At 35.6% G+C, this 23,273-nt stretch overlaps 1 protein-coding gene across 1 annotated transcript in view; it reads left to right on the plus strand.

Annotated features, from left to right (window-relative positions):
- The window catches only part of LOC110454258 (poly [ADP-ribose] polymerase 6-like), a 31,983-nt gene extending 11,097 nt beyond the window's left edge, over nt 1-20,886 (plus strand). The window contains exons 11-21 of the mRNA XM_021503684.1: nt 2,730-2,997; nt 5,334-5,429; nt 6,908-7,000; nt 7,916-8,041; nt 8,958-9,091; nt 10,830-10,878; nt 11,502-11,614; nt 12,558-12,744; nt 13,500-13,554; nt 14,813-14,897; nt 16,984-20,886. Of these exons, the coding sequence (XP_021359359.1) occupies nt 2,730-2,997; nt 5,334-5,429; nt 6,908-7,000; nt 7,916-8,041; nt 8,958-9,091; nt 10,830-10,878; nt 11,502-11,614; nt 12,558-12,744; nt 13,500-13,554; nt 14,813-14,897; nt 16,984-17,080 (1,303 nt within the window). The 3' untranslated portion in view covers nt 17,081-20,886. The remainder of the gene's footprint in view (nt 1-2,729; nt 2,998-5,333; nt 5,430-6,907; nt 7,001-7,915; nt 8,042-8,957; nt 9,092-10,829; nt 10,879-11,501; nt 11,615-12,557; nt 12,745-13,499; nt 13,555-14,812; nt 14,898-16,983) is intronic.
- Nucleotides 20,887-23,273: the final 2,387 nt, after the last annotated feature.

Below are 23,273 nucleotides of genomic sequence, written 5' to 3' on the forward strand. Positions count from 1 at the left end.
GTTTCCCCCTGGGGAGGGGGTAAACTTTACTATAGTTTATATAGGGAAATCACATTTTGGACCAACATTTGTTTAATTTCCATTGGAAGTAATTCAATTTGGGTTAGCATTATCAGTATTAGGTAGCAGTTTGATAGTATGCACATATGAGCCCTGACTGACCCCCAGGGGCTGATGGGTGGGGCCAAAAAGGGTCGAATTTACTGAAATTTCAAAAATCTTCTTCTCAAGACCCAGATATGGTAGAATCAAATACTCTTCTTAGATGGAAGGGTCTTAAGGTTTATGACTCTAGGGTCTCATGTTTACCCCCTGGGGAAGGAGGGGGGGGGGGCAAAATTTATTATGGTTTATAATGGCAAATGATACTTTGAATATAATTACATGTTAATAACTTGATTGGAATTATAACCTTGAGTTGACAGTTTGATATTTTGAAAATTTTGAGCCAGCCCTACCCCCAAGGAGTCAGTGTGCTAAAATTTCTTCATTTTCCTTGTTTAGAATCAGAGGTGCTAGTTTAAAATACTTTTTAGGTTGAAATCTCTATGCTGGATATTGAATAAGGTGGTTTTATTGTTTTTTGTGTCTTTGAAGAATATTTCTGTTCATGTTAAAAACAAAATCAACTCTCTGTATAAATATATCAGGTGACCATTAAGGCCCAGGGGCCTCTTGTACATCTCCTACTCCATTTCCCAATCCCCCAGTAAAGAAATGGGCCCTTCCGCTCTCTTCAGTAAAGCATTTGGCCCTTCCCCTATCCCCAGTTAAGTGTTGGGCCCTTCCCTTCTCCCCAGTCAAAAAATGGGCCCTTCCCCTCACCTCAGTTAAGATTTGGGCCCTTCCTGTCACCCCAGTAAATTAATGGACCCTTCCCCTCTCACCAGTGAAGAATCAGACCCTTCGCTTCTCACTAGTGAAGTATTGGGCCATTCCCTAACCCCAGTAAAGTATTGGGCCTTTCCCCCCACCCGAGACAAGTAATGGGCTCACTCCAGTAAAGAATTGGGCCCTTCCCCTATCTTCAGTAAGGAATTGGGCCCTTCCCCTCTCCTCAGTAAAGAATTGGGTCCTTCCCCTATCCCCAGTAAAGAATTGGACCCTGCCCATCTCCCTAGTAAAGTATTGGGCCTTTCCCCTCTCCCCAGTAAAGTATTGGGCCCTTCCCCTCTCCCCAGTAAAGTATTGGGCCCTTCCCCTATCCCCATTACAGAATTAGGCCCTTCACTTCTCCCCAGTTAAGTATTGGGCCATTCCCCTATCCCCAGTAAACAATTAGGCCCTTCCCCTCTCCCCAGTAAAGTATTGGGTCCTTCCCCTATCCCCATTACAGAATTAGGCCCTTCCCTTCTCCCCAGTTAAGTATTGGGCCATTCCCCTATCCCCAGCAAACAATTAGGCCCTTCCCCTTCCCCAGTAAAGTATTGGGCTTTTCTCTTCTCCGCAGTAGAAGTAATGGGCCCTGCCCCTCTCCCCAATTAAGTATTGGGTCTTTCCTCTTTATCCAGTAAAGTATTGGTCCTGTCCCCTCTCCCCAATTTAGTATTGGGCCTTTCCCCTCCCCCCAGTAAAGTATTGGGCTCTTTCCCTCTCCCTAGTAAAGTAACGGGCGTTTCCCCTCCCCCCAGTAAAGTATTGGGCTCTTTCCCTCTCCCTAGTAAAGTAACGGGCGTTTCCCCTCCCCCCAGTAAAGTATTGGGCTCTCTCCCTCTCCCTAGTAAAGTAACGGGCGTTTTCCCTTCCCCCAGTAAAGTATTGGGCTCTCTCCTCTCTCCCTAGTAAAGTAACGGGCGTTTCCCCTCTCTCCAGTTAAGTATTGGGCCCTTTTATTCTCCCTAGTAAAGTATTGGGCCCTTCCCCTCTCCTCAGTAAATAATTTGGTCCTTCCCCTATATCCCAGTAAAGAATTGGACCCTTCCCCTCTCTCCAGTAGAAGTACTGGGTCCTTCTCCTCTCTCCAGTAAAAGTATTGGGCCCTTTCCTTCTCCCTAGTAAAGTATTGGGCCCTTTCCTTCTCCCTAGTAAAGTATTGGCCCCTTTCCCTCTATTAACTAACAACGCTCAGTGAATTCACATTATTTGTTAGTCATCATAACCTAATTGTAAACAAAGGTAAAGAATGATGGAAAAAATATCATGATATAAGCGTGTTTGCTGGAACCATGGTTTATTATAACCAGTATTCTTTCTTAAAGTGACAAGTTTATTTATAAATAAAAGAAAATGAAATGAAGATGTCCAGGCCCTAGCTGCGACAACGTAGCTTTCTGACGACGAGAGATTTTTTTTATAATTGCGTCGTCAGAGCTACGAAGCGGTCCGGCCTGGATCATGAAACAATCTTAGGCTTAAGTTTTTAGCTTAGCCAATCACGTATGATGTTACTTTTCATGATGTTATCTGTGATTGTTCATGTCAAAACTTAAGACAATTTTGGACTTAAGGTGGCTCCACACATCGTCATCAGCGTCCATTTTCGTGACGTACTTCCAGAAAAAGTACAGCTCGGACTCAATTATCTTGATCGAAATGTGCATGTACACCGTGTCGTCATTTCCGTATTGCGTATCGGGCATTCAATGTCGTAGTGCAAATTATAGTAACACCTTGGCCGTTTTCGTTTAAACGGTCAAACCNATTATTCATAATCCCTAGGCCAAAACAACCACCTGATGATAAAAGTTATACATCTAACTTTTTTTGCGTGTTTGTTTTTATTTTAAAAGGCGACAAAAAGGACTTACAGTCCCTGATAATGCAGGCAAAGGGCCTCCTGTTAAAGGTACTATGCGACAGGCGTCACATCCACCCATCCTAAAAAAAATAAAGCGTGGTTTTGGACGACAAACAAGTTCTGTGGCAACAGCATCTGCCCCTAAGGAGGGAGCTTCTCAAGATCAAAGTTCATCTGATCTGACCTTGGTTCCTTCATCCACATGGCTTGGGAAGAATGCTAAACGGGTTCCTAGTCTGGAGCATGGATTCCTAGTACAGGTGGGTATCTTATAGTACTTAATACCATATTTGTCCTTATACGGGCACCGTGGGCTTACAAAACCACAAGAGGATGTGTGTCATAACCCTTTCATGCTCAAACCGGCCGAAAAATTGATGCCAACTTGTTGTGCGATATGGACTGTCAGATTTTGAACAGATAGATCTATTGGATGACAAAGTGAGCGATAATGAAAATGATTGTGTGATTAGTTGCATATTTTTTTCACATTTGTGAAATCTTTCAAAGGACAAATAAAAATACTTTACAGAGACAATTGGTAAAATCTTGAATAAGAAATGATGCTAAACCACTGGATTATATTGCTTAGTAATGTGAACACTAAAGGGCACAGAATCTTTGGTCAAAAGACTGAAAATGATATTTTTGGCAGGTTTTAATTAAGTGCATCCTTCCTCTTTCTAAGAAAAAAGGTGGGTCTGTGCTTAAAAGTTTGAATGCGGTATATGTTAATACAGGTGGGTTTCCATAAAAGCAAGCATCATATACACATGTTAGTACAGGTAGATGTTTGAACACTTTTGCACCCACCTTTTACTTTGTTGTGCTGAGCTGGGAAACACAGTCTCAAATCCCCTCCAGGTCTGCTACAATTCTTTATGTAGAGCAGCAGACAAGTACAATAGAATACAGTCTTTGGGGGTCCCACCATTGGATTGTTTTGGCAATCTCTAGTATGTAGAAAATTGTCAGAATAAAAGTTTAAGTTTACATGGTAAACTTCTATAATCGTGCCTTGTAGGGTTATTAGGTATTGTGACAATTATCTCCTTTTACCAAGAAATCACATCATGTTTGTTGGGTAACAGTATATATCTATCTATAGCTGTCCCTGGAGTGTTAGCATCATTCAGATATATATCTATAGCTGTTCCTGGAGTGTCGACATCAGTCAGATATATATCTATAGCTGTCCCTGGAGTGTTGACATTAGTCAGATATCTATCTATAGCTGTCCCTGGAGTGTTGACATCAGTCTTACATCTATCTATAGCTGTCTCTGGAGTGTTAACATCAGTCAGATATATATCTATAGCTGTCCCTGGATTGTTAACATCAGTCTTATATCTATCTATAGCTGTCCCTGGAGTGTTGACATCAGTCAGATATATATCTATAGCTGTCCCTGGAGTGTTAACATCAGTCAGATATATATCTATAGCTGTCCTTGGACTGTTAACATCAGTCAGATATATATCTATAGCTGTTGCTTGAGTGTTAACATCAGTCAGATATATATCAATAGCTGTACCTGGAGTGTTGACATCAGTCTTATATCTATCTATATATCTGTCCCTGGAGTGTTGACATCAGTCTTGTATCTATCTATAGCTGTCCCTGGAGTGTTCACATCAGTCTTATTTCTATCTATAGCTGTCCCTAGAGTGTTGCCATCAGTCTTATATCTATCTATAGCTGTCCCTAGAGTGTTGCCATCAGTCTTATATCTATCTATAGCTGTCCCTAGAGTGTTGACACCAGTCATATGTCTATCTATAGCTGTCCCTGGAGGGTTGACACCAGTCTTATATCTATCTATAGCTGTCCCTGGAGTGTTCACATCAGTCTTATTTCTATCTATAGCTGTCCCTAGAGTGTTGACATCAGTCTTATATCTATCTATAGCTGTCCCTAGAGTGTTGACACCAGTCTTATGTCTATCTATAGCTGTCCCTGGAGTGTTGACACCAGTCTTATGTCTATCTATAGCTGTCCCTGGAGTGTTGACATCAGTCTTATTTCTATCTATAGCTGTCCCTAGAGTGTTGACATCAGTCTTATGTCTATCTATAGCTGTTCCTGGAGTGTTGACATCAGTCATATCTATCTATAGCTGTTCCTTGAGTGTTTACTTCCATATTAGGTTATATCAAAGTGTTACTTTATACACAATGCACATATTAAACGTGTCGTAACATTTCAAGACCGACTTCCTGTCCTGTAGGTCAACCTAAGACTGAGTGAGCAATTTATATATTCAAATTGCTCACTCTCTCACAGCTTGACAATGCAAAGGGACCATTCGGTCTTGAAACATTGCGACACATTTAAACCCTATATTGTGTATGTATATAAAGTAAAACTTTGATATTACATATTTCCAAGCTCATGAATCTTATCGCAGATATCCATAGTATGTATCTAGTGTCGAAAGCAGTCCCTGGGTTGTGGTCTCATTGGAATTTGCTTCTGTACGATTGTACAATCTGTATGTTACTTTGAAATAAGCATTCTCTGTAGTGGCAAAAGCCTTGTTATCAGAATTATAATTTCTGCAGCAGAGTATTTGACATGTTTCTGTAATCTTTTTCAGCTGTTCCAGTATATTCGTCAGAGGATTCCCACACTAAATGAATACTGCGTTGTCTGTGATGAAGCACATGTCTTTCAGAATGGTGCCATGTTAAAGGTAACTTACCTCAGATGATCATACTCACAGACACTGATATGGCCAGGTCATTAGCAAATCACTTCTTAGTCTTTCAATAAAGTACAGTGTATACAAAAAGTACCTAGAATTCCTGATCATCATGATCTCAATTTGTCCAATTAAGTGTTTTCAACATCATGTAAACATTTTCTGCAGTAGATATATTCATGTATAGGGTCCAGGGATGATTGTCAAGGAATTGTTAGAGTAAAAGAAAAAGTGACATGGATATATGTTAGTGATAAGCTAGGTTGACTTTCCCCCATCACACCTCCACTTACACACCACAACTGTGATAAGCTAGCTTGACTTTCCCCCGTCACACCCACACTTACACACCACAACTGTGATAAGCTAGCTTGACTTTCCCCCATCACACCTCCACTTACACACCACAACCGTGACTCCAAACAAAGCCTACTATTTTTATAGGATCAGAGTGATAATCTTTAATATGTTTAATGCATTGATAAATGTTCAGTTGTAGAAGTGGAAAGCTAAAGCAACAAGCAACATCACATGAATGAATTTGTCTCACTTGCTTCACTGCCTATAGGTCATGCTATTGTGAATTTGTTCTTCAAGACTCTCTGTTATGGAAAACTAATTTCAAAGATCTGACCACTTTCAGAATTACAACACACAAAATGTACTAGAGTGGTTTGACATAAAATAAATTTCTAAATGACAAAATACTTTCTTTTCAAAAATTTGTTCATATTCATGGATGTTTATAGACGCGTTTAAAGGACATTTATACGCCTTCAGGTAAACATCGTATGAAGATGGGAAACTCTAAATGTCAAATGCACTTAGGGAAACCTTTACATGTCGATACTAAAGAGCCTGTAGAATTCATTCCTATAATTTGTACTTTTAAATTTGTTAATCAATTGATGAAACAATCAAAGGATAAACAATTCACTGATAACATGTGAGTTAAAAATGTCACCCTTTTGGCTGATTTCAATCTTGTTTCAAATTTAAGTGTAAGGCAGATTTAAAAAAAAAATCCATAGTAAGGACTGAAAAATCCAAATTTCAACATAAATCTGTCGAGCTTTTTGCCTGTAGTCCCATTTTCATTGCTGTAATACCTGCGTAATTTTGAGTTATCAGATAACGCTAAATTTAGATTTATTAAGGGGTCAACTTTAACGCATGTTGTTAGGAGAGCCTGGTAAATCCAGTTTCAATTTATGTGGAAAGTGTTAAAAGGGAAAGTAAATAACACATTTTATGATTGTGTATATTAGTCATATTTCCTGGTAACTTTGATAAAATACTTTCATCATTTCTAACTCTGCTATCTTATCTTTCTCTTCTACGTATACTCTATCTCTTATCCAGCAGGCAATGTCAGAGTTCAGTTTTATGCATTGTATTTAATCAAGCTGTGTTACTTTTTCATATTTGAGGGCAATAATGCACAAATTGTCCTTTACTTTGTGTTACAGCCAGCTGTATGCTCACGGGAACTATGTGTATTTGCCTTCCAAACCCTGGGGGTGATGAGTGACGCAGCAGAAGACATAGCTACTGGTGCTGAGGTATGTATAGGATTGCTAGGTAACACAAGAAAACAGTTATATGTCATAATGGTAATACCTAGGATCATGTTTGGATAACATCACAAGTTTGATCTTGTCAGGTCCCACCTGTCTTTGACTCCGCCCTTGACTCCAGGCGCTATTCCTCTGTGACAAAGTTTTCTCCTTGTAACTATTCCTCTTTGAGGACTTCCCCCGTGGGAATTTTCTGGCATGACATCATGTTGCATTGTCATATTGGAATTATTGTTTTGAATCTTTGAAATAAGAAGCACACCTGAATTTACTGCAGAACATCAGTGTCAATTAAACCATTCTTCAATGATATGTAATGTACTAAATCTATTACTGCCCTTTCCCTTGGGAGTAGCTCTTGGATATTCTGTCCGGGGATGGCACTGTTCTTCCCAGAACATCACAGTCAGAGAATCGAACAGTCTCCGCAGGGAGGGGTCTTACTACAATAAAATTCCTATGAGCAACACTTAATTTCAAATGTAAAACATTGTTACCAGGTCCAAGTGAAATGTTAAGCAAGAATTTTCCAGATTCCGAGTATAGGTTGTCTTTAATTTCCACTTAGAACACAGAAACGTACACAGGATAGGTATTCTAATGATGAGGGTGAGGAGGAATCTCATTGATTTTAGGATGATAAGGTAATACCAAAACTACTTTGGGTCACAGAAGCTAAGTCATGATATCCTAGTACATACATGGCTTTTGCTGTGCACAAAATTTAAACGGCAGTAAAATTCCTTGCTTCTTGGTGGTACTTGAATCACCATCAGTATTTTCTCTGTGATTGTTACATTTGGAACAGATTAAAAATGTATGCCAATAGCGGACGAAAAAAAGATCTTGATAGAACAACAGGGATTACCGTGGGTTCAACTATATATTGCTTTGTTGTAGGTTGTAGACTTGCTGATTGCCATGACGAGAGCTGCTTGTGCTTCCACTAGAAAGGCTGTGATCTTTGATCCCTATCCAACGATTGTGGATCCTAAAAACAATAGCGAACTGGCTTTTAATCCCAAGGTTTGTAGTAGTTGTGTCTACATTCTGGTTCATATTTGTCTTTAATTTGTAATTAACTATTGTGAGCTTTATACTACAGGTACTAAGGTATGAAAACAGTTGTATCTACAGTCTATTTCATATTTGTCTTTAATTTGTAATTAACGATTGTGAGCTATACTGCAGGAACTGATCATGAGAATTCTGTAACAGTAAAAGGATTTATAAGGCTGGGTTCCTAAGAAAGTATTTTGTTTAGGTATAATTTATAAGAGAGGTTGATGTCTAATAAAGATTTGGAGGGGATGCATTTATGATTTCATTTTTTTAACCAAGAAGTTCTAATAAGTGTGTTCTGCCATATAACTTTGTTCCCATTTTGATTAATCTTTCTATTTCATTTGGGCGTATTTAATGTACTTCACTCTTATTTCAATTCCTTCCGAGTCTTTTACATGTAATGTCACTTGAAACATATTGCTTTGTGTGCTACCAGAGTAACTTTTTCTGGTAAAAAGTCAATGAGACACGAGACCTAGGTCTTGGAATCTCTACCCGGTAATTAAGATGCTGGATATACGTTTTTATGTCCCCGCCATTTTACGAGAGGTTTGGGAGGGCAGGTGGGGGGGGCATGGGGGCATATTTTGTTACCCATGTCCGTCCCGTCTCATCCTTCCGTGTCCTGTCCCGACCAGTCTTGTCCCATTACGATTCTGTATCATGACTCTACCCACGATGATAAGCGTTACAGTGTATTAAGTGTAATGATACATGCTTCATTTGAAATTGGCAAGAAATTAGTTTTCAACTTTGTACGTAACTTCTTAATCAAGTCATCTCGCAGTTATCAGAATCGAGAGCAGTTATTTTGAAAATCAACAAAAGTTTCTTTGCAAATGTTGGATTTAAATGTATGTGTTTGTTTTGGTTTCAGAGTAAAGATTACGCCAAAGTAGAAAGTGCCCTAGATAGTATTATTTCTATGCAAGAAATGACCAGACTTGGAGCTGCCAATATGAAGAAAAAACTAGAAGAAAATAACATATATTCCTACCCCCTACTACAGTGGTATGTTTTGACTTTTGCATATGTTAATTTTTACAACAACAGGTAAATTACTAGCTGCTTCCTACCAAATCAACTCGGCTAGGGAGTATTTTTCTTTAGCTCATTCGGTACAGCACAAGACTAGTTAACAGGAGGTCCAGGGTTCGACTCCTAGCGGAGGTATTGAAAAAATAATGTTACATAAGGCTCCAGTGAGAATTTTTGGTCTTCTGTCTGTCATGGTCCATTTTTAATTCTCAAGATTATTATTAAAATGCAACTTATCAAGAATGTATAGTGATCAATGGCTCCTGGAATATGGGATCAAGAGCGTTTACTGCTGATATCAACAGATAGAAATCAATAAGTTTTCAAATGCAATCTTCCATTTAGTAAATATTTGAACCTTGATGACTTAATTAAATTACCAACTAAAAGTACCTTGCCTTATAATTATTTGTGAATTGAAGATTCAAATATGGACTCCTTGCCAAAAATAGTGCCCTCCCTGGATCAAAATATAATTATATTTGCTAAGAAGCTTATTATACCCCCGCTGTAGATGCAATGTAGTACCATGTTCTCCTCCTAAACTACTGGATGGATGTCAATGAAATTTGCTGATAACAATCCTAGCAGCTTGGAGATGTGCGTAAAGTACTTTTCATTAGGTTATCTTCCCTTTTCACGAAGTTATGGCCCTTGGTTCATAAACCTTCTCTAGACCATGGCATTATATAGAAAATGCAAGAACTTTTTTTACTTTTTATTCAATTCCTTCCAAATTTGGTAGGGTAGTACTGAAAGAAATAATGTTTAACATATATAATGTGTTTTTTTGGCAGGTTTCATATTTCTGTGTTTTGAAAGGTCAAAGATCACAAATGAATTACGTTACTGAAAGGGCTAAAACCTCGGAAACGGAAGGTATTTTGTATGTATATACATATACATAAAAATATTGTTGGGATTAATGAAATTTACTCAACTGACAGCGTCCAAGGTCATGGGGTCAGAGGTCATATACATAAGAGTATCATAGCCAATTATGCAGGCTATATTATGACAAACTTCCAAGGTCAAAGGTCACAGATGCATTATGTTACTGAAATGGCTAATTATGGCAGAAATAGTAGGTATTTTGTATATACATACCTTGGAGTAAATGTAGCATTGATGTAAGCTACATTGTAACAAAATTACGAGGTCATTGAGTCAAAGGTCACAGTAGTGGTGTTTGTCTTTTCCATCGGTCTGTCAATACGACATCTGAAGTGACTTTTTCATGACCCTTGACCCTAGCTACAGGGGCAACAAGCAGCCAGAATGCGGGGGGTATTAGTTAGCCCATAGGTGACAGTTCTAGTTCTAAAAAAAAGGTGGTTTCTTAGACAGGTTCTTCTGTTATATTGTAATCCTGTATTGAAATTTAAACTGAAGGGTTCAATTAAAATAAGGTTAGCAGTTTAAGGCCATTTGCATTGGCTTCTAGTTGAAGTAGGAAATTCTGGCACTAGTAAAAATATTTGGTGGTTCCCTCAGAATTATGGCAAGATTGAAACATTCTATACTGCAGGATAATGAAATTTAATGTTGAACAAAAAAGTGTCAGTGTGAATATGAAATTTTATGGAAGCACTAAAATTTATTTCTTATGGAAGTTATAACTAGTAAAAGCACTGTCAACATCTTTTTGCATCAATTTCTTACATGATACAAATCAAAGTTTGTGATATATATCTAATGATTCTCTCTACAGGATGATCACAAGTAACAGATCACATATTGTGAAATTACCTGCTGACAAGGTAAGGGCTAATAACAGGTTGAGGAATGAGTATGATAGCAAAATGGTCATATAACATTTGTTTTACACATTTTAGAAAAACAAAATGCTGTTTCTTGGACTGGGTTTGGCTGGGGGAAAAGTTTTATCAGTCAGCTGGCCACTTTATATGACAAGACAAACACAAATTTTATTATTGTTATTATTGGAGACAAAAGTGTTAATATTCTTTCATTCAATCTAAAGAATCTGCACTCAAATTTGAGAATTGGGAAAAAAATATTCTTTAGCAAGAGAAAAAAAGGTATTTAATGATTTTAAAAAAAATTAAGAAAAAAAAGGATATGAAACTGATCTTGAGTCCATGGTTTAGTGGTGGGGTATATATTGGCAANTAATTAAGAAAAAAAAAAAGGATATGAAACTGATCATGAGTCCATGGTTTAGTGGTGGGGTATATATTGGCAATGTGTTGCAATCTTGTTTACATTGAATTGGTTTACATGATTTGGTCGAGGGTGATAGGTTAATTTTGCGAGTGTGACCCGCAAGATGCGGTTCATTTAGCAGGTTTGTCAGCCTCAAGGGAAAATGTCCTATTGGTGACAAATACACATCTATCATACATATGTTTCTGTTTTTCAGCAAATGTCTTTCATGAGAACACCTCACCAGTTTCTCTTACTTAGTAGTCCCCCTGCCAAGGAGGCAGTGTTTAGAGAGTGCAAGCAGCAACATGGCAGTACCTTTGCATTCCAGTAAGTGTGGTTCAATTGGCTAATTTCCACATTCTCTTTTGGCAAAACATTTTTAATATAAAATTATATCTCAGTAATAATGTTGTTCCATGAAAGTTAGATTTTTCAGTATTTTTACTGTAGTGCGGTGTAGAGGAGCACAATGAACTCTTATAATGGAAATTACCTTCAGTTGTAATTTTAATTAAAATATGCTGTCAGCATTATTATTTAAATTTCTTGTTCTTTTGAATAAGAAATGCTTGAAAAACTTACTACAATTGTAATTACAAACATTATAATAATTAAAGTGATCTCGTTACATTTATATATGCTTCAAAGTCACCTTCAGATGTATTTGCATGTACAAGGTGTTCCTATTTTATGGATATACTTTCAAAATTAGGGTCTCAGAATTGACTCTAGCCTTAATTTGTACAGTCAATACATACATGCAAAACCATCAGTTAGTTTTTAGGTACAAATACTACCTGAACTGTAAAAACAATTTCCGGGCTGTTCCAGTAAAAATCTAGCTGGCTGTAGGACTACAGATTAAATCACCATTATCCATGATTGGGTTTCCTGCCTATTACATTAGTGCAAACAATTATTCAAGGTCTTTATAGGTTTTGTCCTAAAGCAAAGCCAGAATCTTTGGGTCATGTAGATATTTAAATGGAATTATAGCAGTTCAGCTGTAACCACATCTAAAGATCAATAATTTTTATCCATTTTTCTTATTTCTTGTGAAGTATTTATAGATTTATGGAAAAAAAACATAATGCTTTATCTTTCAGTAAGAAAAATATTGCTGAATAGTAAAGAAATGTTGATGTAGAATGAGTATTCTTCTCCAAAAATGAACGTAGGGATTTCTATATAGTGTCTACAGTGTTTGAATCGTTTCTATTGAGTGCATTGCTTGAATTGAATACATTGTTTAGAATTATTATTATTACAGTGGTTCAGGTATAGAAAACTGGCATTGCATTATACGCGAGGGACTAATCGTAGCGTCGGGGACGACGAAGCAGGTAAACGGGGCAGCTTATGGCAAGGGAGTCTATCTGAGTCCTAGTGCCAGTGTCTCCTTCGGTTATTCAAGGATGGGATATGGAGGTCACAAGGTCAAATCTGATAAATCACAGGTGAGTTTGTAGTTCTAGACTCATGACCATAACAAACAAACAACATTTTCATGACAGACTACATCTGTTCTAGTTATGCGATTGTTTAGAAATCGGTCAGAATTATTTATGTCCCCTAAGTGAAATGTCTTATATGTTCATGCGTTCATATATCATTAAATAGTGGTTACATGCCTTATCAGACAACAGTCAGACTATTTTCCCGAGGAGTTAGGACCCACAAGAGGAACTTTTTTCAAGGCAACAGATTTGATTTTGTGCTTTGTTACAAGTTCTATGATTGGTAAAGAGTAACACATGTGACGGTAAAACAGCTGTCATTATTAGTACGGCTACGGCTGCTCATGTTCATACTTCCCCTGTTCATACATGAATGAACTTTAGAAAAATGCAGATTCCTTGTTTATAAATGTAAACTCTTTGTCATCAGAACAAAGAAACATAATTCTATTCCCTCTCATTTAGATTATTTCATATTCATCCCTTTCTGTGTAAATTGATGAGTAAAGCTTCAAGAAAATCAGTTGAAGCCTTACTGTAAATTTACACAATATTTGCGGTTTTATATTCAATGATCATATTCCTTCAATTAGGGGTTGAGGGCCCTATGTTGGTCGAGGCATTCTTTTCCCACAGATCAAGTGTAGTTTCTGCAGATTTTTCATCACCAAAGTCTTTATCACATCCCATTATAATAGATGTAAAATGTGAAACTGTTTTATTTGCATCCAACTGATTGTTATATATTGTTTCAGAGTAAGTCACGATTCTTGTCCAGCAATAACATCACCTGCATAGCACTGTGTGAAGGTAGGTTCTTTTCGGCTTTCAATTCTTTATTTTGTTAGAAGGTTAGGACTGTCGGTTGAGATAGCTACATGTATGAATTTGTCAATAATATTTTACTTTCAATCCACAATTTTTCAAGCAGTGACTGAAAAGGTGAAGAAACTTGATATATTATAGCATTATTAAGTAATGGACAGTATAATAATCTGTAAAGCAATCCTGTTTTACAGAGGTTATATCGGAAACACCAAAAGACTACAAATCTTTCTGAAATTTGGCATGGTCATACACCGTGAAATGTAGGATGTGCAACAGGGGTTTAAAAAATGTCTAAGGTCAAGGTAAAGGTCACTTACTAAAAATGGACTGGAGGGGATACAGTCCTAATCTAGGAATCAAAGTCTTAATCTTTTTGAAATTCATCATGGTTGTGCACTATGTTATGTAGAGGTGCAATAGGGGTTTAAAAAGTTGTCAAGGTCAAAGTTACTGTTACTAAAAATAGGTCATTCAGGAACATGGTGCTGAGGGCCTTGCTGACCTGTTAGCGTTCTAGTATCTTTTATCCACATGTATTCATGTCTTGAGAGAATACAAAAATTGAGACTGGATTCGTATTCCCTGATTGGAAACATCTGTCAATGAGTCAGTCACACTAGCAGTCAGTTTTTCCATCGGTCCGTGCATGTATATCTTTGTCAGGTGGATATCTAATATACTCTGTCAACTACAATTGCCAAATTTTGATTTTGAGTACCTCTTGGGATGATGGGGTGTCTCATTCATGAGGGTCATACAGAGTTATGGCCCTTTTGGTCACCAATATTACAGCTTTGTCCCGAGCATATCTCCTATACAATGTCACCTACAATAGCCACATTTAGTATGTGAGCTCTGTTGGGATGGCAAAGTGACACTTAATAGATTGAAGTCTCGTGTACCACCTTATTGCGAGTTACTTCATTTTGTTTGTTTTCCATACCGAAGTTTGTACACAGATGGATGACTGTAGACTGCTCACAATACTTTGCCTCCTTCATTTCATTAGTTGTATGGCATGTGTTAGGACTGTTACTGATTAATAAAGGTGTATTGCATGAAATGTGAACTGTATGTTAAAGTTTGACCTTGTGAAAATGAATTGCTATACTCTCCATTACTGCACAGTTTTTGCTTAGTCTCGAGATTCAGAAGATGGAGTTTGAATCACAAGTTGTTTATACTTTACAATTGAATCATAATTAAACTGATTTTAATGAAGGATTTTTAAACTTTGCAGTGATCACCGCACCAAATCTGAAGAAATCAGGAAATATTTGGGTGTCTCCCTCAAGTGACCATGTTTGCACACGATTTTTCTTTGTGTAAGTATTTGATATTTGCCATAGATCTTGGAATCAGTGAAGAAGTTCTGAGAAATTGTACATATTGTATACAGTGTTAATGGTGCCATATAGGTATAGGTGTTAGAAACGGAAGCCTTATAATAATGTTTTAAAAATAGATTTGATGTACTGTTCTGTAAATGTACTTGTTCTATTAGTATTTTTTAGCAGTTTTCATATTTTCTTTGATGAGCGAAATGATGTAGAGTGCTTATTAGAGAAGTAAGTGTCTTTTGAGGTGCATTTGAGTAAGGAGGTCGTCAGCATCCTAATTTATAACGTGATTGTGCCAATAGTTTATAGGTAGCTTTGATTGCTGAAATATGATTGTATCTACATGTAAACAAATAGTTTTATTACGTATTGAACTGTGCGAATATAATCGAAATATATATACTGTAAATGCAATATCAACACAGTTCATCAATTTGATTTTATTAACCATTTTCAGAGTATTTTCATATCGGAGAAATTATAATCTGTTTATAAGTTCAAATGATCAAATGTAACATGTATGCTTTTTCAATGAAATAGAACAGCAATCTACCATAGAGGTTCATTGGTATCTATCATCATGAGAGATCATAGCAATGGGAGAAATATATGTTTCACAAGCATCTAATGTAAAGATATTATGCATAATAATTCATTGTGGGGATAATTTCCAAACATTTGCACAAAATCGATACCTGTTAAATCAAACTTTGATGAATATAAAAATATTTCAAATAATAGAGTAAGTGTGCTGAACATGCATTCTTTCCATAGTAAAATCTCATCACAATCGATGCAGGATATTTATATCTGATATGACCAGGGTCTTATCTCCCTTTAATTAACTGTGTTCAGTCCTTTGGACTCGGTCTTATATCTTTTGTGGGCTGATCAGATACAAATTTAAGGTTCTTGATAAACACAATATTCGTTACCTGTTTACAATGATTATGTAGGACCTGAAATAAGGAATGATAAAATATATCATTCCTGTTTGTAGACAGAAATATCTCAACCTGATGGTAAGATTTTGTAAATTTAGCATGAGGTACGGTGTTGCCGTACGCTTAACTTGAGTTATCTTATCCCAAGGGTTGAAATTATTCTGTCTACATCACCTCAGGATTGATTGATTACTTTTCTCTCACACTTTACCATCGTAAAAGAAAAGGTTGTAATATTAAACCAGTGTATCAAGCCATCACCAAAGGCACATGCAATGTGTGACAAAATTGAGTATGTTACCCTAGTTACGCTGCATACAGTGATGACACATGGATGACATTTCCAGAATAATAGCGTATGTGAGCTTTTTTTCCCTTGATGGGTTAAGACAGATTTATCTTTTCCTGTCAAAAAAGAAGAGAGGGATGCACCTATGCAGTGTGGGGGAAATGACGTCCTGCATCCTGTTTAGGTACCACTGTGACAGCCTTCAAGTGTTTGTGGTACAGAATTTTAGAAGTCATCAGAGACCCAGGTTTTTGGGGGCCTAATTAATATTTATTTAATATTCTTATATGGATGTTGTACTATTTATGATCCTTATATGGATGTTGTACTATTTATGATCCTTATATGGATGTTGTACTATTTATGATCCTTATATGGATGTTGTACTATTTATGATCCTTATATGGATGTTGTACTATTTATGATCCTTATATGGATGTTGTACTATTTATGATCCTTATATGGATGTTGTACTATTTATGATCCTTATATGGATGTTGTACTATTTATGATCCTTATATGGATGTTGTACTATTTATGATCCTTATATGGATGTTGTACTATTTATGATCCTTATATGGATGTTGTACTATTTATGATCCTTATATGGATGTTGTACTATTTATGATCCTTATATGGATGTTGTACTATTTATGATCCTTATATGGATGTTGTACTATTTATGATCCTTATATGGATGTTGCAGATACTATTTAAGATCCTTATATGGATGTTTCAGATACTATTTATGATCCTTATATGGATGTTTCAGATATAGTTCATGATCCTTATATGGATGTTTCAGATATAGTTTATGATCCTTATATGGATGTTTCAGGTATGAGGACGGACAGGTGGGAGACTCCGACATCAACACGCAAGATGATAAATACAGAAAGGAAATCAACAAAGCTGTGGGTTACCGTACATGTTAGGTAGTTTTGTGCATTGATGGTGTTCCTGAGGAAATCAACTGTATGTGATTGACTGTAGCAAGACTATTAACATTTTACGTGATCATACCGAAGATGGATTCTGGTCAGTCTATCTCTAAAGCAAGCTAAATAATACTACTTCTATTACCATGTGAGGAATACAATGGAGCTTTGATAATCGAATCATCATCATGTTCATTATTTAAGTAATCCATTCACAATAATTACAGAAATAATCCAGTCACCTTCATTACTGAAATAACCCAGTCACTTTCAGTAATTAAATAATCCAGTCACTTTTACTACTAAAATAATCCAGTCACCTTAATAACTGAAATAATCCAGTCAACTTTGCAACTTGAGGAATCAATCACTTTCATTACCTAGAAAATCCAGCCCCATTTATGAACTGTTATAATCCAGCCACCTTTTTTACCAAGATAGTCCAGCCATCTTCTTTACCAAGCAAATCCAGTTACCTCCTTTCCAAAATATAATCCAGTTACCTCCTTTCCAAAATATAATCCAGTTACCTCCTCTACTTAAATAATCCAGCCATCTTTATTGCTAAATTGTACATTCATCCTTAGACTGTACATAATCCAGCCATCTTTATTGCTAAATCATACATTCATTCTCAGACTGTAAGTAATTCAGCCATCTTTATTGCTAAATCATACATTCATTCTCAGACTGTATGTAATCCAGCCATCTTTATTGCTAAATCAATCCTTCAGCCGCCATCTGTAGATAATCCAGCCCTCTACATTGCCAGTTGATAATCATGCCACCTTTGTACCCAGTGCGTTATCTAGCCAACATCATTCCAAGTAGATAATTCTTCCATTTTGTTCCCGGTAGATTAATATCCAGCCATCTTCATTCTCAGTAGATAATCCAGCCACCTTCACTTTCAGTGCAGGTAGATAATCCATGCAAACTAACTTTTTTAAAGCAAAATTAAGATGGCTGGATTAATTATACTGTTACAAAGTTAAAAAGATAAAAAGGCAAATCAGTTCCCTAAAACACTGGCTTGATAGTGGGACAATTGGATTACAGGTTGTAGGATTAAGAGGCTTGATTAATAGTTTTGCAATTACCTTATATAATACCCTGGTTGTTGGAACAATCATTTAGGATAAACACATAACAGTTATGCATATGACCACAGTAGTTTTGCAGGCATTTGTTTGTTTGTTTGTTTTTTGTGTGGGTTCAACATTATAGAAACATATTTCACTGTTTAAACAATTGCTCTAGTCTTAATAATGAATTCAATCTACTGTATATAACAAATTCTAAGGTATTTCTTGATTCATAAGGCATGTGTGAATACATCATGTAACTGATTTTGCTGTGGTCTTACTTGTATCGACCCTTTTTGATTACATTAACTCTTTGATCAATGATCAGGAAATGTTTGAATAAACAAGTGGAGGTTTCAAAAACTTAAACTTTATGAAAAATATTAAAGTGATGAAAGTTGATTCACACTTTTGTAAAATCTCAATACATGAGTTGTCTGCTGTCTGCACACATGACTGACATATACAATCTGTTCTACATAATAAGGTTTCATTTTACTCACAGAATTAGATGTAGACAGGTTTACACACATGGCAGTGCCGTGTTTTTTCTTTTGACAAAATATTTTCATGCTATCATGAACAATGCTATGTAGAAACATAGTACATGGCAGTACTATGTTTTTTTTCTTCAAAATTTCCCATTTTTTTGGCATTTTTATTTGTGAAATATTAGGTTTTGCGGTGAAGAAAAAAGGTGATGTTTTTTCTTTTCTGAACAAACAATCTTTTCGTTAATTTCATACTATATGGACCAGGAATTAGTCATATTCCACTTGTAGGTTGAATATTTCTAATATTTTGTTCACTCCTGTTATGAATTTCCAAACAAAATATCAAAATAACAGTTCATGTTCAATCCACATGTGAAATATAACTGTTATAAAGAAACCAAGAATATCCTTTACATCTTGTTATCAGTACCTAGCTATTTTCATGATAGTACCTTTCTATTTTAATTTCAAGCTGTACCATGTCATTTTGTGAAATAACCATGTTTTTTATTCGAAACAATACAATGTTATTTTCACGGGCATACCTTGATATGATATGTTAACAAATATCATGATATCATTTATGGCAGTGCAATGTTATTTTAACAGTAGTGTTAATTTCACAGCTGTGTATTTTTTTTCGTGATTAAGTGAATCACTGATTCAACATGACAAGATTTAAAAACTTGTCAAGTAATGCTTTAGAATAGGCAATACTAAAACTGTATTTTCGACGGTGAATACATTTATTTCTGCACCATAAATACAAAAATAACAATGCAAAATCAGGAGTATTCACTTGCATTATAATGCAAAAAAAGTTATTAGTGAAAATGAAAATTAAGGTCTTAAGAATCTCTTCGACTGGTAATAACAAGCCTTTATCATAGTACCAAGTACTAACAGAAAAATCAGCTTTACCTTAATTGAAGTAGAGACCATAACAAAGTTGTTTTAGTTATTTTTGTGATCAGGTATAACCAAGTTTTGATATCATTGAAGTTTTAAGTAATTTTTACCAAACTGTAAACATACTTATGTACACATACTGTGCTGAAAGTCGAATCATGCATTGTGTTTTGATTTTAGTTCTAATTATGAACGTGTGTGAAACACACTTCGACACTGTTGAATATTGGTCAAATATTAAATGCAAATTCCCCAATTATGTAAGGGGAGTTTATAAAGATTATGTGAGGTTGCCATTTGATAATAGTGCATGACTTGTATAAAGTTATTTCTTTGAGTTAAGAGGGTATTGAATCATTTTGTTTGATGTGTTCAGGTCGAATTTTTAGAGTTTAGACAGAGGAACAACATGACCAGCTGGTTATCTATTTCCGTCAGAAAAGATATCAGACTCATCACAGGGTTGGAGTTTTACCTCAATAGTAAATTATGTACTGTAGTGCAAATGAATTTTTATAATTGGAAGTTTCAACGACATTTTCATATATATATATAATTTGCTTATCTTTGCCATTTCCAGACGGGTCAGGGTTAAGTAAGTTTGTATTGTTAGTTGAATTCTTTGATATCTGAGATTTCACTCATACATTTATAATTAGTTATAATTGTAAAATGAAACAATAGTTGAAACGTTTTTGTGGGTTTTATGTTCACAAACTATCTAACTCATACAAAGTTTCACAATCTATTATTTGACTATAATAAACTTCATTCTGTAAAATCATTCATATTTTGGATGTTTCTGTACCAATATATCTATATAAGTGGTTACACTACAACTACCAATACTGTGGAAGTTTCTTCTTATACAGTATGTACATTTTATGTTGATAAAATGCAAAGCTTTTTTGTGTGCATGCTTAGGTAATACATGCAAGGTCATGCGAGATTGATAAAAAAATGAAATATTATTTAGGGACACTTGTTTGATTAAACAAGATATTGACATAATTTGCCATGACTAACAAAAAAAAAAAGAGATTTACCATTTTGTTTTGTTTTATCTGACATCTTTTAAGATATGTAATTATATAATATGTATATGCATATATAATATCATCTACAAATAATGTTATGAATGGTTTGATACCAGAGCACAGTGTGATATAATGTGTTTTTATGTGAGTGAACATGTAATTAAATACAATAATGAACATTTATTTTGACTCGTGGAATGAGTCATTTGATGTTACAGAAATGTGGGTAATTGTGAATACACTTGATTTTGTTATTAAAGATGAATGATGAATATTAGCTGGTGCCCTCCTTTTTTCTGTGGGTAATATTTGTTAACAGCCTTTCACATACGTAATGTTGTAAAATTTAACAAAAATCACTTGACAAGACAGAGACTTCCGTATGATGAAGACTTGGCAGCACCATAAAACTTTTTTTGTAATTGAATTTTCACAAATACCTTGGATATTTGGTGTCGCCTGCATCGCGGAAGTGATAAAACATGTAGGGACCCCTGTGTTGCTGTCGTCTTTTTTCTCAAATGTATCTGTGCTAAATTTCTTCAATGATCTCTTTAATGTTTGATAATTTAACCTTCCAACGCATTCTGTAGTATCAAGTCCCCGCTCAAGTTCCTATTGTGGCCGTCTTTTGTCTGGCATTGACCATTGTCTGTCTTTAAACAATTCACATTTTTGACCTTTTCTTCAAAGCTGCAGAACGTCTTCCAATAAAATTTTGGAGGAAGTGTCTTATGATCAAAGCCAAACCAAGATTAAATGGATCTAACACCAGGGGTCTGAGGGGCCAAAAGAGGTCAAATTTGCTCAAATTTCAACAATCTTGTTCTTATCCATCTTGACGCCTTTTCATGCCTAAAGGCTAAGGAAACATTTAATTCACCATTTTAGTTCATCTTCGGGCATAGTAGCAGCTAGCAAAGTTTAATGAAATAATTTCAGTGGTTTTGGAGAAACTGAATATGTGAATGATTTACTCACAGGCAACCGAAGATCGCAATAGGTTAGCCAAGACTTAGCCACAGGAGACAAAAAAAAAATGTCAAAAAATAGATATCAAAGTAAAACAAGGTAGAGGTCTCATCAAAGATCTTACAAACCACAACCTGCTTTCCTTTTGCCTTAATAGATAGACATTACGAGGACTTATTATCCAGCTAGCCCCTGTTTGAAACAAGCATCTTGCTCATGACTGAAGCAACCATTTTATTATACTTAAGAATTACAGCTATCTTTTTCAAAATTAGACAAGAATGAACATCAAATCTCCGCATCTGTGGTCTTTGGATACATGTGGCAGTAATAGTGTGTAAATAGAGTTAAACATTAATTCCTGTCTAAATTCGAAAAAAATACAGTTAATAAATTTTCATATTTGAATTCCAAATGTAGGCCAGTCTTTGATAACCCAAAAACAGACTTCAAACAGTTTAATTTATCTATCTCTATGGCAAATGAAAAAGCAATCGATAACAATTGGCCATGAATGTCAGCACACCAATCCTTTAGGCAAATTACTAAACTGTTGTGACAGCATGGTTAATTAAATTATAAATTGGAAATGACAGCTGTGAAATGTTGAATGTGAATTTCTTATTTACATACAAGATAAAATATTTATATTTAACCTATATACTGTAAACCCTTATTATAAACTAGGAAATAGTTCCGTCACATATATTCTGGACTGGTGGAATGGCTCGGCATATTTTGTAATGGAAAACAATGCTGTTAAGCAATCATGGTTACAATACACATATACTGTTAAGTCTTCAGAATATTTGATGCTGCATGATCAGAAGTACTATATAACGTCGTTGATTAGTTAAGTTACATTCTAAAAACGTATACAGGGTAACAGCACATGCTTACATATAAACTGTCATAATCATGACATAGTCACCACCAGGAAGTTCTTATACAAATACAAAAATAAACAAGAGGCCCAGTGGGCCTGTATTGCTCACCTGGATTATAAAGCAACCACGGAAAATTATTCTTATTACATATGATACTGCATTTATTTCCAAATATTGGCTCTGTCTCTCAGTTACACCTATCCCTCATTTGGTCCCTTCTCTCTGCTTCCACGAATAGGGGTGGATTTTAAACATTACGCTCAATTCCCCCCTTTTTGATCCCACTCATCTGCCCCCTAAAAGCAACCCTCCATTTATACAAAATTGAGTCCCCTTTGCTTAAGGATGTACACCTCTGAGAAGTCAAAAAATTCCTGTATTAAACTTTTTTTCTTATATTGATTTTTGGAAAAAGTAGATAATGGCATAGTAGAAAATGCAAAAAAAACTATATGTCGCTGTGTTCGTTTTTGTGCTATGATCGGTCAAAGATACCAATTTAACACAATATGTGATTTTAGGTGAATTTTCGGGTTTTGACCATTGGCAGAACAAATTCATACAATTTCTTCCAAGTGTGTTATCAGATATGTATGAATGTTTGTAGAATTGATAAAAATATTATTTTCTTTGAAACTATGGAAGTAAAATGTCTTAAACTTATTCATTTTACTCAAAAATGCGATTTTAGTTACCTCTTATTTTTTAATGAAAAAATGCACATTTTTCACCATTTTTTGCCAATTAAACGCTTGATATAAAAAATTCCTGTAAAAAACTTTTTTAAGTATTCAATGAATCGAAAG

Source organism: Mizuhopecten yessoensis, unplaced genomic scaffold (genome assembly GCF_002113885.1).
Source record: "Mizuhopecten yessoensis strain PY_sf001 unplaced genomic scaffold, ASM211388v2 scaffold7725, whole genome shotgun sequence".
NCBI lineage: Eukaryota > Metazoa > Mollusca > Bivalvia > Pectinida > Pectinidae > Mizuhopecten > Mizuhopecten yessoensis.